The 17,403-nt window shown below is 35.6% G+C and overlaps 1 protein-coding gene across 2 annotated transcripts; it reads left to right on the top strand.

Moving 5' to 3' along the window:
* Window positions 1-152: 152 nt before the first annotated feature.
* Window positions 153-12,655, top strand: LOC126818163 (ribitol-5-phosphate transferase FKTN). 2 transcript variants are annotated; one of them, XM_050545395.2, is made up of 9 exons: window positions 153-237; window positions 984-1,147; window positions 2,081-2,131; window positions 2,557-2,736; window positions 3,441-3,721; window positions 4,821-5,083; window positions 5,770-5,903; window positions 7,325-7,449; window positions 8,875-12,655. In XM_050545395.2, exons 2-9 carry the CDS (start codon window positions 1,055-1,057, stop codon window positions 9,089-9,091), a joined length of 1,344 nt encoding a protein of 447 aa, XP_050401352.1. In that variant the 5' UTR covers window positions 153-237; window positions 984-1,054; the 3' UTR covers window positions 9,092-12,655. The 2 variants fall into 2 exon arrangements, with proteins under 2 accessions (XP_050401352.1, XP_055956698.1); XM_056100723.1 differs by lacking the exons at window positions 153-237; window positions 984-1,147; window positions 2,081-2,131 and having other exon boundaries at window positions 2,545-2,736.
* Window positions 12,656-17,403: the final 4,748 nt, after the last annotated feature.

The following is a 17,403-nucleotide window of genomic DNA, read 5'->3' as shown; positions in this document are numbered from 1 at the left end:
ATCATTTTTGTATAAAATTGCAGCAAAATTCTGTATAATTTTTTTTAAGACACGTAGACTATTTTATAATTTATTTTCTATCAACTATTCACGTATTAAGCAGGTTAAAGGAATACAAATCGTAAAAGTTTACACAAATTTACTGCGGAGTAACAACATGTCAGCCCCCATGAAGCGAAAAACATCGACTTGGAGTTAAAAAATAATTTTTCAGTTTAGTACCGTAAAATTTCTCTTGTAAGTACATGGTACTCGTTGGCTTTAGACCACGTTTCGATAAATAAATCTGTTATTGGAAGGAAATCATTAATTGTGTAATAACTGCAGACACGACTTTGAAAACCCTGTAGAATGGACTAAACCCTAAGCAGCGTTTTACCTTGTTTAAAGGAGCTAAATCGCTAATATTTTGGACCTAGAAATTGGCACAAATGGGTCGCACCACATATTATAATGTAATATGAATTTATATAAACTGTTTTACATTCAATCGTGTCCGTTTTACTGTGAATTGTCATCAGTTATGTTCGGCGAAATGCGCCAGAAGTCTCAACCGCAAGTCAGTTTCTAGCGTCTGGTTATTCCGGTCAACACCGTTATTATTCATTGCGTATGCTCTCCAAATAAGAACATGATATCACCGTTTGACATGACTTGTGGAATATGTCTAGCCCCATTCTTTGAGCACCTTGTTACAAATGGCGCTGAAACTCATTATGGTACACGAATCGTGTACCAATGGTAAAATGTTTATTTTGTCTTAAATATTGGATATTAGAAGCCCATCTTTTCCCGATAAGATCACAACACCAATGCTGATTTAAATTGCAAAAAAAATCGTGTTTTCAATGTCTAAAATTTTGGATGATATTGAGTTACGGACTTAGCTACTTTAAAAACTAATTTTGCAAATTATGTATTATTTAACAAAGTTGAGGTGTTAATATAGAAGACCCTATATACTTTCTGTAAATATATTACAGGCAATGGATGCTGGGTGAAACTATTATAAATATTATACAGTTGATGGACGTAGGTGGAGAAGTGTACGAATATGAAGAAGGGGAATTTATTAAAACTGTTTGGAGTTATCAGTGTTCTGTTTTTAATGTTACAGTTGATATTGTATAAAACAGTTTATAGACAGGTAATTGGTATTAAGTGTTTTACCTTTCACCAATCTGATTAAAATACAGATCTATATTTCGTTTCGATTTATTTCTATCACCTTTCACAAGAGTGCATGCTACTGAGGAATACATATTTTTACATTGGCAGCAATTTTATTACAGATTGAAGCAAGTATAAAACATTTGCACTTTCCTCTAGTCGTGAGGGTGGGAGATTGTTTGGTGGGGGGGGGGATAGATGTAAGTGGGCCGGCATTCATTGTGAGGAATATTTCGAGGGATGTCTTTCATGTAAGTGGGCTGGCCTTGGGTTGTTAGATTGGGAGGGGTGTCGTACATGTAGGTGGAACAGACCTGGGCTGAGTTTGGGTGGGAGATTGGGAAGGGCATCATATAAATGTATAAATGTAAGTGCCACAGCCTTGCACCTTTCTTCGTCTAGATCTAACACTGTGTATAATTATAATGGCTGTATCCTGGTCTCCACAATACAGTTAAAGTCTGATTACATGTACCTCCCTGAACTCTTTACATCATCTAGAAGGAGCCCAACCTGTGATTTCGTGACAAAATTTGTCCTTATAGGATGTATGTATATGCCCATCTCTATTAAAACAGCATTATGGAAGATCAGATAATAGTTGAAAAATAGATAATGTAAAGGGAATATGCTAAAACTTTCAGTAAAATTACTTCAATCTGAACCTAGATATTAGCGATACAATTATGGACTAGCTTCGATCTTCATTACTACCGTTGTTACAATGATAAACAAAGTCTTGATTGTTAATTTTTACGTTAAGGTCTTGTCATGATATTGAATGTGTAATTAATAATTTAGAAAACATTTCAGTCCTAAAGAAAGACCTGCAATCGGCAGATTTAACTCTTGCATAATGTATGTTTAAATCAGTTGCTGCAGAAAAGTGGATTTATTTCTTTTTTTTCAGACTGTAGATTTTTCTAAGCCAAGTTTTAAAGTCAGTCATACAGAAAAATTGGTAAGAACAATTTTTTTTTAACACTCATATTTCAACCATTAAAAAGGGTGTCCCACCATAAATGAATATTTCCAGATATGTCAATGTTTAACGAGTGCGCGTTGTATCATAAGATCTGTCATTGAGTGAAGGAGTAGGGTCGTCTGTCCAACCTCATGGGTTTTCTCTGGGTCCTCCGGTTTCCTCCCACTGCTAAAGACCCCTATGCTCATGCAAATTATTGAAATAAAATTGAACCATGTTAGTCCCAAAATGACCTAGTTTGTGTTGAGTAGACGTTTAACTCATTTCTCTCCCTCTCTTGTTATTGACAGACTTGGATAATCAAGACTATTCTATACGAAACATTACAAGAAATCTAATTTAGTAACACACGAGTTGGGCAACTCAACGATTATTTTATGATCTTTCTTTCTATTTTTCAGAGATTATTGAAGATATTTTTAACTAAAGCTAGTGAACTCAATATTAATATATTTTTGATAGAGCCAGACATTTTGTTGTCAATAGCAACCAATAAAACCTCAGGTCACATGACATGTTCTTATTTATGTCAATCTTCCAATGTGATCACATTTGGTATCCATGGCAATAAGGAACAAGAGGTATTATATTTTTGTTTGTGTGTTTCCACTGAATAATTGGACAGTATACCTAGTCATGTATATATACGTAGGGGACTAACTATGTCAAGGTTAAATGAAATGGAGTTTTTAAAGGCCCTACTTCAAGTCCGGCATACACCATACATTGTGTTAAGAGTCAAATTTTGTCTGAGCAGCGACGCACTATGTCCAACTCTTATTTTGACTTCCAACTGTCAAAGTTTCATTTACATCTCATTCGAACAACTACATTTAACTGACCCAGACACCAGAAAGAGCCGAGAGTTGGGTGGTCTAGGGGTTTAACACGTGCACGTAAAATCATACAAGGTCTGTCATTGCTCCAAGTGCCTTGGTTTTGAATCCCCGCTTGAATGTTAAAGTAGTGGGGTCGCCTGTCCAACCTTGTGGGTGGTCTAGGGGTTTCGCGGTTTCCTCCTACTGCTAAAGACTCCTACGCGCAAGTGAAGTATTGAGGAAAAAAACAAAACTATATGTTAGTCCCAAAATGACCTAGTTTGTGTCAAGTGGACGTTAAGCCCCATTTCTCAGATATAGTTATGACAGGTATCATGTATGCAATATCTGGCAGAGTATGCTCATAACCCCTAGCACACCTGATATCATTTATACATTTAAGGTATTCATGTGACATCCACAGTTTTATAATTTTGTTCATATAACTTTCTCTATTTGTATTACAGAGTTATTTATTGGATGACTTCATAGCAGACGGCTTTCTTGTTATAGAATCTTACGTTAAAAAATCTCTCTCTCTTCCGTCACATTTAACATCCAATCAAAATCTTCCGTCCCATTATTTCCTCTTTCAAACTGGACTTATACTCCACGTGGTGGTGTATTATACCAGGGGAGATAACTTTGTTTGGTCCAGTCGAGTTTTATTTGAACCAGGAGTCAAGCCACCGTGGTTAAAGATAAATAAACTAACGTTTGGAAAACATTCAGCAGCTACATTTAATAGGTAAGTTAACGATCATCGCAAATTTTCAGCACTTTAGTCCAAACACATAACTTGCGAAACTGGGTGGTGTGTTGAACGACACAGCGGAGAGAAAATGACAAATTAAATATTGGTTATTTAATATCGAATCATGAAAAAAAAATATATGTCAACATTTTATTATTGACGCAGATGGGTAGGTTTTTGTATGGGTCACAATCTATCCACGGATGGGCAGGTTTGTATGGGTCCTAAATCCTAATCTATCCGTGGGCTGGTCGTTTGGATGCAAGTGTGGAAATATTTTGACTGTCCCTTTATAAAGATTAAATACACTATAAACATAATATAATAGGTTTCAGACATCAACCCCTTAAAAAATCATACAATGATTCCAATCACACCTAAACATTATCCACTGCTCTATGTAATTTTTACGGCAAGATACAGAATATTTCAATATGGGTAATTGTCAAACATGCCTGTCATTTCTGGAGCCGTGGTGGCTCATCGAGTAAGATGCTAACAAAGAGGTCTCGAATTCGATCTCGGTGTCGGCTCAGAAAGTTTATTGAGATTTTCCGACATAGTTTCCTTTTTGTTCATCGTGCAGGGACCAATCATTCGCATGGGATGAAAAACCTAGATCCTGTGTACAGATGGACCTGCACGTAATTAATGAAACCTTTACTGTGGGAATTTGATAAATGAGTATCCCATAGCACCACTGTCATGGGTGACATTTTCTCATAGCATACTGCATGTCGTAAGCTTGTCTTGATTAGCCCAGTTGTTGCAGAAAAAGGGGGGTTGGATGGCCGAATGGTTACCACGTGCGTGCTGTATCATAAGGTCTATCATTGAGTCAACTGGCGTGGTTTCGAATCCCCGGTTGTATGTGACAAGGAGTAGGGTTGCCTATCCAACCTTGTTGGTTTTCTCCCGGTCATGTTTCCTCCTACTGCTAAAGACCCCTACGCGCATGTGAATTATTGAAATAAAATTGAACCATGTGTTAGTCCCAAAATGACCTAGTTTGTGTCGAGTGGACGTTAAACCCCATTTCTCTCTCTGTGTTGCAGAAAATTTAAACTCCCTTTTATTTCACTTTTTATTACAGTATTGAAACAGAAGTAATTAAGATTGACAATGTACAGATATCCGTTCCAACGAATATTAATAACTTCCTGTCTGATGTTGAAACATCAACTTTTATCGAATGTAATTATGATCGTGCGGAACTCTTCTACAAGAAAAACCCAAAGGATTCCAGTCCGTCTTCTCTTCATTTCCAGAAGAAAGGGAGACAACTGTTAGCAAAAGCGAAAGATATTCTAGATTCAATGGGTATTAGGTTTTGGTTGAGCAGTGGAACATGTCTAGGTATGTAAGTAATGAAATGTTCTTTTTTTTTATTTCAAATGTCAAAGGTTCTTAGACGTGCACACCAATCTGTACACAGTACTTTCGTTTTTCATGCCATTTGAACGACTAGACAGTGTCTTTGCCCGGCCCTTTGTGTAGCACCACTGAAAAGGAAAACCAGAGTTATGGCCCTTGGTCACTTTGAAAAATCTTGCGGATGCTCTAGTGATTACAGTTTCATCCAATTGACGTCAAATTAATACACAATATACAATGTTTATGGTTATAAAAGAAGAATCCTATTAATTTTATGTGATTTCGGATAGAGTTACGTCCCTTGATCAAATAGTAAAATCTTGACTCTTGTGGACACTGTAGAGGCTAGAATAGTCCATCATCCGATTAACTTTAGTTTTGAAATACAATGTTGATGGTCATGATACGAAGAAGAATATTTATATTTAGGGATTTCCATAATTACTGTGAGAGTTATGGCCCTTAACCATTTAGAAACATCTTGTGGACGTTCTAGAGGCTATCCGTCTTCATTTGCCCAGTTGGAGCAGAACAGTATTACATTAAACACCATTTCATTTCATTTCTAGAGGCTAAAGTTATCATCAGATTGACTTTAAATTTATAGACATTGTTTATGGTCATGAGGTGCAATAATTACAGCCAGAGTTATGTCCCTTGTATTACAGGTTGGTATCGTCAGTGTAATATTATACCATATAGTAAAGATGTTGATATCGGAATCTGGATTAAAGATTACAAGGAGGGATTAACAGAATATTTTGAAGATCATGGTCTTTTACTCAAACATCAATTTGGACAGGTATATACAGTGTATAGCTATAATTTTAAACTAGGTTTAATTAATGTATTCCAGTAATCAGGTCCATCTTCATTAGCTCAGTCGGAGCAGAACAGTAGGATGTTAAACCCCAATTTATTTCATTTCATTTCCAGCCCCAATCAGGGTTGGTGTCCGATCATTTCTATGGATATCTGTGTCGGCATTAGTCAGATGCCTATTTAACATAATATTGTAACATAACATTACATTCCAACGACATAACATAACATCAAAACAACACAACATAACATCAAAACATAACATAACATCATAACATAACATCATAATAACATAACATCAAAACAACATCATAGCATAACATTGTAACATAACATTACATCATAACGTAATATCACATCATAACAGTATAACATAACATCATAACACCACATCATGTCACAACATCATATCATAACACAACATCATATCATAACACCACATCATGTCACAACATCTTATCATAACACAACATCATAACATAACCAGGATAGCATATCGTAACATCATAACATAAAATCATAGTATATCATTATAACATAACATCATAACATAGCATACCACATAACATAACATAGCAATATAACATTACATTATAACATCCAAACTTGTAAAGAATTCAACATATGTGTGTGGGTTTTTTTTAATTTGATAAAATGATGGTGTGGGCTATAATGATAAAATGATTGAGTGTGCTATTGTGATAAAATGATTGAGTGTGCTATTGTGATAAAATGATTGTATGAGCTATTGTGATAAAATGATGGTGTGTGCTATTATGATAAAATGATGGTGTGTGCTATTATGATAAAATGATGGTGTGTGCTATTATGATAAAATGATGGTGTGTGCTATTATGATAAAATGATGGTGTGTGTTGTACTATTATGATAAAATGATGGTTTGTGCTATTATAATAAAATGATGGTGTGTGCTATTATGATAAATTGATGGTTTTTGGTTTTATGATAAAATGATGGTGTGTCCTATTATGATAAAATGATTGAGTGTGCTATTATGATAAAATGGTGGGGTGTGCTATTATGATAAAATGATTGAGTGTACTATTATGATAAAATGATTGAGTGTGCTATTGTGATAAAATGATTGAGTGTGCTATTGTGATAGTGTGCTATTATGATAAAATGATTGAGTGTGCTATTATGATAAAATGGTGGGGTGTGCTATTGTGATAAAATGATTGAGTGTGCTATTATGATAAAATGGGGGGGGGGGTGCTATTATGATAAAATGATTGATTGTGCTATTATGATAAAATGATTGGGTGTGCTATTATAATAAAATGATGGTGTGTGCTATTACGATAAAATGACTGTATGTGTGCTGTTATTAGAATATGCGAATTCAACTGGTTGAATATAATATATGTTTTTTATTTGTAGAAAAATGATAGTTTTGAATTATCATTCCGACTAGGTGAGGTGAAATTAGATATATTTTTCTTCTATGAAGAAGATGATCACATGTGGAATGGTGGAACGCATGCATGGACTGGACAAAAATACAAGTAATTTTTATTTAATAACATTTATACTATACTCTTCAAAAAAAGTAGGGGATATTCAGAAACAATACAAAACTGCAGAAATGCACTGCTGTTTTTATTAAAGATAACCAGTGTATGTTAATAACAGGCCAATTGCCTACACATGAACATCAACAGTTCATATGGACGGCTCATCTGACGGCCCAATTTCACCTGCAAAGAGATACACTGTCAAAAGTGAAAATGGACGTTTTTGATTTTTGTCTTAATAATGAGTAATTGCTCCACCAATCTCAGTCATTCAGCAATTCGTCATGCCATGCTCCTAATCAACCATCCAGTCACGATTTGGGGAAATCTGACCCACTCCTCTTGCAGTGCCACGGCCAATTCTGGCAGTGTTGTCGGTTGATGTTGACGTCGACGAACACGTCTCCCGATCAAATTAAATGTAACACACTAAAGCAAAGATACATTAAACAGTAAATCTTATGCAAGAACCGATAGGAAAGCAAACATGGATAGGATAAACCAGCAAGCGGCAGTTTTCATCAACCCTTCCTTGAAGTGTCAAATTTTACAATGAACCCCTCCCACGTGTATGGCGCTATTGCGTGTCGCATATGTAAAGCTCAGTGGTTCTGTTGGGGCGATAAGTTCTTCATCTGTGAACATACTCTCAAAACATGTCAAGTGTCCATGACTATTTATCATATCACAACCTGCATAGGTATTTGCATTTCAATATCCCCTACTTTTTGGGAAGAGTATATTAAGGAATGATAGGCTATCTATTGACCATTAATCACCCTGAATTAGAAGGGTTTTTGTTATCTGATAGATGATGAATTTCAGCCAATCAGCATATTCCTGGAGCAATGCCCCGAGAAATCCCTCTCTTACCATTGGTAGATTGGCTTCTGATACTTGAGCTTTTGAGAGAGTTTGTCTATTCTTCCTGTTCAATCAAATCTATCCCAAGTACAGCAACATGACAGCACTTCGTTTAATCTGGGGTCTTCCCTAAAACTTTGGACTATGATTTAAGGTAATAAAAACGGTGAAATTATTGTTTGTCTCCAAACTGTATTGTTTACATTGTATTTGTTGTGATAGCCTCATTTGTCACGCAATTAGTTTTTCTGCAATATTCTGCTATGCACTGGTTAATTAGGCATAATAATATTTGGTCCAATTTGGAGCTCTGTTTAAAGTGTAATGATATTGTTACGCAGTTAGCTATTGGTTTTTAATCGGACTATTGACCCGTCATAATTTGGAACAGAAATTTGCGTCCTTTATAGCAGTGTTAAGTGGGATTAGGTATAATCAAATGAAATACTGCGAGGAGTATGGCCAATCAGATTCATCAAATTTGTAATCAATTTATGCAATCATTTAAATGAGTATACACTGCGTATTTAAATATGAATTTTTTTTTTCTAGATATATCTTTCCAAAATTTACATTGTGTTGGACAGAGTTGCTAGATCTGAAAGTTCGCGTACCATGTGAAACCAAGTCGTACATTGTGGCTAATTATGGCCCCAACTGGTTTGTGCCAATACAGGACTGGAAATGGAATAAAAGTCCACCAAATGTCAAGGATAATGGAATGTGGCCAACGAAAGACTGGGAAAGAGTGATTCAAGTTTATGATTAGATATAGATAGCGCCATTTTTAGAAGTCATGTTTCACAAATCCTACTAAGAGTTTAGATATGTATACTCACCTTTGTTTAAACATACATTATGTTAGATTTAGACAAAGAGAGAGATTGAGAAATGGGGTTTAACGTCCACTCGACACAAACTAGGTCATTTCAGGACTAACACATGGTTCAATTTTATTTCAATAATTCGCTTGTGCGTAGGGGTCTTTAGCAGTGGGAGGAAACCGGAGGATCCGGAGAAAACCCACGAGGTTGGACAGGCGACCCTACTCCTTGTCACGTACAACCGGGGATTCGAAACCACGCCAGTTGACTCAATGACAGGCCGTATGATACAGCACACACGTGCTAACCATTCGGCCATCCAACCCCCCACGATTTAGACAAAGAGCTGATCGTTGTTGTTATAATAGTTCGAACATAGGTAATGCAGAATTAATATATTGAAAATTTCATTCAAATTAATTTATTCTGTGCAAAGTTAAGAGTGTTTGAAGGTTTGACAGGACGTAGCATAGATTGTATTGCTACGGTACTTGACAATCGAGACTAAGTTTGATCTCTTTTATCATTAAATTTTTAAAACAGGGATGTGTTCTAAAACATTTAAATCTCAACGTTTTTTCGCCTTGTCAGTGGTGCAGGACAGCTGTCTAGTCATTTGGATGGGACGAAAAATAGAGGTTCCGTGTATACATTGGCGTGCATGTAAACGATCCCTTGGCAGGTGGAATTCGATATAAGAGTAGGCCGTAGCACGCTGTCCGGGCAAAATTTTCCTCATAGCACACTGTATGGCATATGCGTGTTTTCATTTACAAAACAGTAGGATGTTAAACCCCGTTTAATTTCATTTCATTTTTTTCATTGTGTAAATGATAATTTATATAACATTATGTAGCTCTTACATAATGCCCAATTTTAATATGGTTTTATAGTACAGTGTCAAACTTGTCTACATGGTTATATACTGCCACTTACAAGTGTTTCGTGAAACAAGTGTTGTTTACTAGTGTCAAACACGTCTACATTGTCATGGTTTATATACTTATATAAGTGTTTAGGGACTCTGACATCAATTCATTATAATCCAAAGTTTTATGTAAAATTATGATGTCATTGGGTAACTGATCAATATCTAGTCAATAATCATTTTGAATGTATATGACTCAATAATTTATTCTTGCCATGTTGAATGGATGTGGCAGAACGGAGGGCCTGACAAGGACAGCTGCCTAGTCATTCGGATGGGACGAAAAACCGAGGTCCCGTGTACACATTGGCGTGCACGTAAAAGATCCCTTGGCAGTTGGAATTCGATATAAGAGTAGGCCGTAGCGCCGCTGCCCGGGCAAAATTTCCCTCATAGCACACTGTATGGCGTATGCCCGTCTTCAATTAGCCCAGGTTAGGTGCAGAAGAGTAGAACGTTAAACCCCATTTCATTTGAATGGATGTGACTGGCTGATTTTTCTAGTCCTTAAGACAAAACCCCAAAAAACATCTTTAATGTTTGTTTGATGACATTTGGACAAGGATTGGGTCACCAAACGCAACTCATCTTGTTGCTCATGGCTCCACCAATCCAAGGACCTGGCAGGGGACAGTATATAGTCGTCCAGATGAGACAAAAAAACTGAGGTCCCTTGTACACATTGACGTGCACGTAAAAGATCCCTTGGCAGTTGGAATTCAATATAAGAGTAGGTCGTACAGCCGCTGTCTGGGTAAAAATTCCCTCATAGCACACTGTATGGCGTATGCCTGTCTTCATTAGCCCAGTATAGGAGCAGAACAGTAGGACGTTAAACCCCATTTCATTTCATTTCATTTCGTGTACATGGGACCATAGATTTTTGTCCCATCCGAACAACTAGACAGCTGTCCTTGTCAGGCACACTGTATGGCGTATGTCATTAGCCCGGTAGGTGAAGACCAGTAGGACGTTAAAGGTACAATAACACTCTTGCTGGCTTGACAGCTCCAGATGTGTTAGTGTCCTACCTGTTGTGTAAATTATCCATTACATCCTATTTTACTTGTCCAGAGTGTTCAAAAATATTTTTAAATCCAAGTCACATTTGAAAAGGTTTACATTAGGCTTTTCAAATCATTTAGTTGAATTTTTCCAATTTTTTAAATTAGGTGTGTTAAGATGAAATTTGTATCATCAATTAATTGGAATATTGTAAAATAGTACAATTTGTTGACTAGAATAAAGATTGGGACATATTATTCAGTTACAACAAGAGTGGTATTGAGCCTTTAAACCCCATTTCATTTCATTTCCACCAATTCCAGTGCAATCAACAGGAAACTTGGTATGCTTGTTTCTTAGTTAACTGCACATCGATATGACATTACAAATTCAAGATGGGGACAATGACATCATGCTTGCTCCCTGGTCCATAACTTGTTAATTTAGAAGTTTTATTTTATTATAATTAGTTTATAGTTCGTAAATTGTGCCATTAATTTTATTGAAAGAAAAAGTTCTAGTGTGTGCCAATTGATATTATAAATAATGCATTTTACTTTTTTATTTGTACTTTTATTCTTTCTTTTTTTTTTATGTTGTATGTGAGTGACAGAAATAATAACTGTTTGTTTATTTTATTGTTTTTTTATGAGAGTGACAACTTTAGTTTTTCATTAAAAACAACTGACTAATCAAATTTTTTTCTTTTAAATTTTTAGAGAAATAATAAACCCCAACCTATTTCTGTGAATTACTTCTGACTTATTAAAACATGATTTTCCAATTCTTTGTGTGGTGTGGTTTGGTGGCCAGGTGGTCTAGAGTGTGAGATGTAGATCGTAAAATCTGTCACCAATGCAAGTCGTGTGTCTGATCCCAAACGTGTATGTTAGCTAGTTATCCGAGATTTTGAGTCTTAAATTAACGATTTTAGTCCAACATGCGATAACGCGGCGATAGGGAAATACAAATTATTCAGTTGAACATACTTTAGTCCTGAAATTAGATACAGTTTTGTGGATCTTAAATTCCATGTCTTTGTAAATTAAGTATCTTAAGAATTTTTTTTAATCTACCATAGTTGAAAATGATTTATTGGTTTGCATGTGAATAACCAAAATTTTATGACAATAAGCAACATTTTGCACTAAAGATTTATTAAAAGTTGTTGTTTGTCCTTTTAAGGCTTTTTTAAATCCCCTGCAAACTACAATAGGATTATAAACCAACCGTCTTTTAAATCTTATTGAAGCCAAGCTGGGAGATTATTTACCATTGTAATTTTGGTTTTGTTTTCTTAATTATAAAACATGCATTATGCAAGAGTTAAATCTGCCAATTGCAGGTCTTTCTTTAGGCCTAAAATGTTACCTAAATTATTAATTTGACATTTATTAACTTATCCAGACCATAATCAACTCTCGATGCCATCCTTAGTTTGTGATATTTACTGGATTGGAATCCGAACTGCTGCTTAACACTCATTGATAATTAAATCAAAAAATGGATAATCAAGACTATGTTTTTTATCGTTCTGACTTTAGTAACGATAATCAAGGCTACTGTCTGAACCATCGTAAATTTTAAACAGATTTTTCGATTATGATCAAACTACTTATCTTTGGTTATTTTAAACTTACATGTGTGTTTGAAATCAACTCCCGTTAAATAAAATCCATTACATAATTTAATATCCCAACGAATAAAGAAGTTCTCTCTTGAAAAAATTGACGTATTTACTTGTATTTTTGACTGAGTTCAAGACAACATGACTTTCCTCCCATGTAGGACGAAACCATTTAATCTGGTGCAGGGTATGACAGAGATTTTGACAACCACGTGTTGCAATCAAAACAAAGCGTCCTAATTTCGATCGTTTGAGTTTGGGCAACGAAAATTATCAACTGAAGACAGTTTTGACCGTATTGTGATATGGTGCAATATTTATTGTTCATGATGAAAATATATTCTTTATCAATTATTTTTTTTTTTAATTTATTGTAAATAATGCTTAAATCACACCATAGCCCCCACCTTCAATAGAAGCTTAATCTCGCTTTTAACTACAAACATACTCATAGTTGTTGCTTTAGGAACATGCATATAGCCCCATAATTTTAAATACGTTGTACACGTACGTTAATCATGTATTAAAGATATTCATGGGTAAAATTTAAGACCCGTAAAACGAATGTCATTGTTTTTGTGTCGCATATGTGTTCATAAGAAAATTCATTCACCCGACTCTTAATCAAAAATATGATTAAAACAAAATATTTCAAAAGGTAAAAGCTATAAACTTTGCAGAGATTTTACTAGAATGTTAAAGATAGTAACAAAATAAAGGAATACGGGCAGTTATGTGTGTAAACGCCCAAACTCAATACCAAGCCGGGATTACACAAAACTTGAAATGTCGTAAAAGTACCGCAAACCGTGACATCTTGTAACCCCTTTATACCAAATAATCTCTCCTGAAGAGTGATGTAATCAGCTTCCATTTTGGTATTTTTCCATGACAAAAGTTGTTGGGAATTCAATTTTTTCAAGAGAGAACTTTTTTCTTCGTTGGGATATTAAATTGTGCATTGGATTTTAATTAACCGGAGTTGATTTCAAACACACAGGTAAGTTTATAATAACCAAAGTTAAGTAGTTTGATCATAATCGAAGAAATCCGTTTAAAATTTACGATGGTTCAGACAGTAGGCCCAAAATTCAATCACTAAATTCTCGGTTCAAATTGGATCAATTTGACTGAAATTTTCAGCAAATTCCCTTTACAACATCTAGTTTTTAACTATTATAGCGAGAACTGCCATCTCTTTATCTTATCTCCCATAATGTATCTTTAATTATATGTTAAATAATCAATTTGAATACATTTTAGTGTTGATTAAATGGGCATTATGTAAGATTTAGATATATAGAGCAGGCTGTTCTCACTATAATACAATCTGATTAAAACACAGATCCTATTTCGTTTCGTTTTTTAAGGTTCCTAATTTCCTTTACGTGTCTTCCCTACACTAGGATCTGGAAGAGTTGTTATATTACCAGCGTTTTGATTGAAGTGATGGATAAGCCAATGAAACAGTCTGTTACAGCGAATTCTTTGCGTGCCATGCACGGAACTGTGGATAAACCACTAGAAACACTAACGCTGATTGATTAATCAGTGTCTGACAGAGGTCAAAAGCCCCTCGTACGACCCCTGAAAGGACCTTCAAGTACAACTTGTCAGATCTTTATGTAGTGTAGGCCATCGAAAGTATAAAAAAAAACGAAACGAAATATAGATCTGTATATTAATCAGATTGACTATAATATTTCAAAAATAAATAATGCAAAATGAACATACTGAAAATTTCATTCCAATTACTTTATTTTGAGCATAGTTATCAATATTTCTAGTATTGACAACATGTGTGCATGGATGTAACCACTGTGCTTGTCATTCAAGTCTTGGCCTCACTTCTCCATTTTTAAATTAAATCATTAAATGGCCAAACCATTCTAATCTATTTAAATTCGGAGCCATCCGACAGGATCAAGAGTAATGGTCTTGTCCTGTTAATAAATGTCTAATTATTAATTTATATAACATTTAAAGATACATTCCCGCGTACAAACTGGGTGATTTAATAGTTTTATATATGGACTAAAAACATATTCAAACTAATTAATTTGTCATAATTTTGCTTCAAATCCTTCTCAAACATTGTAATTGCGAAGGAATGCCCTGCTATAAAAATTTGATCAAACAAGGTCATGTTTACGTCATGTGACTTACCTCTCTTGGAAGTCAGAGGAGAATTCATTGCATACATAAGATGATGTTGTCTTTAATCGCTTACTATTTATTACAAATATCGAATTCTAATTAAATTCTCGGATTTTCCGTCATTTTTATCTCAGAAAGTGTTGTACGTCTAACTCTTCATAAAGTTTATCAACTTGTACATCAAGCGCGCAATGTTCGCGTATGACCTTTGACATCACGCATGCAAAAAAATTCCTAATCGTCGGGCTGTCGATTAGGGGAACTTTTACATTTTTGTCCTGTATACGCTGCATGAGTGTTTTTTGGGGAATCCAGTATTTTTCTAGTAAGATTGGATATCTCTACTTTCCATATATACAAAAATTGCCATACTTTTATTGGAAATAACCACCCGATAAATACTTTTCTGGGAACCCATCTTTAAGGCCCAAAGAAAGACCTGCAATAGGCAGATATAGCTCTTACATAATGCATGTTTATGCTTTCAAAAATTATATATTGTTGATAAGATGCAAATGAATATCTATGGCTTTAAACATCTATAATTTGTTGATCTCTGTATATTATATCTTGTATCAAGTGTGCAATAATTTTATATCTTTGTATATTTGTAAATATTTCTACTTTACAGCATTAAATAATCTCGACTATACTGATGTAGTCTCTGTTACTAGGGAGGGAGCTTCTCACCATTACTATACTGATGTAGTCTCTGTTACCAGGGAGGGAGCTTCTCACCATTACTATACTGATGTAGTCTCTGTTACCAGGGAGGGAGCTTCTCACCATTACTATACTGATGTAGTCTCTGTTACTAGGGAGGGAGCTTCTCACCATTACTATACTGATGTAGTCTCTGTTACCGGGGAGATGTAGTCTCTGTTAATAGGGAGGGAGCTTCTCACCATTACTATACTGATGTAGTCTCTGTTACCAGGGAGGGAGCTTCTCACCATTACTATACTGATGTAGTCTCTGTTACTAGGGAGAGAGCTTCTCACCATTACTATACTGACGTAGTCTCTGTTACTAGGGAGGGAGCTTCTCGCCATTACTATACTGATGTAGTCTCTGTTACTAGGGAGGGAGCTTCTCGCCATTACTATACTGATGTAGTCTCTGTTACTAGGGAGGGAGCTTTTCACCATTACTATACTGATGTAGTCTCTGTTACCAGGGAGGGAGCTTCTCACCATTACTATACTGATGTAGTCTCTGTTACCAGGGAGGGAGCTTCTCACCATTACTATACTGATGTAGTCTCTGTTACTAGGGAGGGAGCTTCTCACCATTACTATACTGATGTAGTCTCTGTTACTAGGGAGAGAGCTTCTCACCATTACTATACTGATGTAGTCTCTGTTACTAGGGAGGGAGCTTCTCACCATCACTATACTGATGCAGTCTCTGTTACTAGGGAGGGAGCGTCTCACCATCACTATACTGATGTAGTCTCTGTTACTAGGGAGGGAGCGTCTCACCATTACTATACTGATGTAGTCTCTGTTACTAGGGAGAGAGCTTCTCACCATCACTATACTGATACAGTCTCTGTTACTAGGGAGAGAGCAGTGGTGGCTCAGTGAGTAAGACGTTGGCTCGCTAACCTGGAGGTCTTGGGTTCCTCATCACTGTTGGCCGAGAGAGTTCCTTTGGAGGGCCTGACAAACTACAGCATCTAGTATTTGGTATGGGACGTAAATCTGAATTACAGTGTAGCATACACCATAATGGCACACATATTGGCATTCACATTAAAAATCTTTCATTCGAAATAAATGTAGGCCAAATTTCACTCATAGCACACTGCACGACATAGGCCCATTTTCTTTAGCTCGGTTGGAGCAGAATAGTGAGCTGTTAATTCCCATTTCTCTTTAGTAGGGCTAGATAGGTACCGTAGTCAAATAGAATGATGTAGTCTCTGTTACCAAGGCTAGATTACACCATTGCAAATAGGTACCGTAGTCAAATAGAATGATGTAGTCTCTTGTTACCAAGGCTAAATTTCACCTTTACAAATAGGTACCGTAGTCAAATAGAATGATGTAGTCTCTCTTACCATGGCTAGATTTCACCATTACAATGATGATGATTAAATCTGTCGATGATTAAACGCAAAAATGGATAATCAAGACTTTGTTTTATCATGAGAGCAGTAACGATGACAATCGAGGCTACAGAGATTCTAAAATAAGGTTATCTCGGCTTAGAGTGAAGCAATTTGACTGAAATTTTCAGCATAATCCATTTACATCATCTAGTTTTTAACTATTATAGTGAGAACTGCCAGCTCTTTATCTAATCTTCCATAATGTATCTTTAACTCTGCCCGTGTAAAATTTGCTTCAGACTAATTCATATTGAAATATTCAGAGCGATTGACAGTCTAAATTCTAATAGTAAGTGCAGGGGGACTGCACCACACATAATTTACACAAAAACAAATATACAAACAAGACATAATACGCAGAAATCACAAACAAATGCACAATTCAAATAAAGTGAATGGATCCGGGGGCTAGCCGTAAGCGTCCACT

This window comes from Patella vulgata, chromosome 4, assembly GCF_932274485.2.
Source record: "Patella vulgata chromosome 4, xgPatVulg1.2, whole genome shotgun sequence".
Classification (NCBI taxonomy): domain Eukaryota; kingdom Metazoa; phylum Mollusca; class Gastropoda; family Patellidae; genus Patella; species Patella vulgata.
The sequence above is the reverse complement of the archived record's forward strand: the minus strand, read 5'-3'. Positions and strand labels throughout refer to the sequence as shown.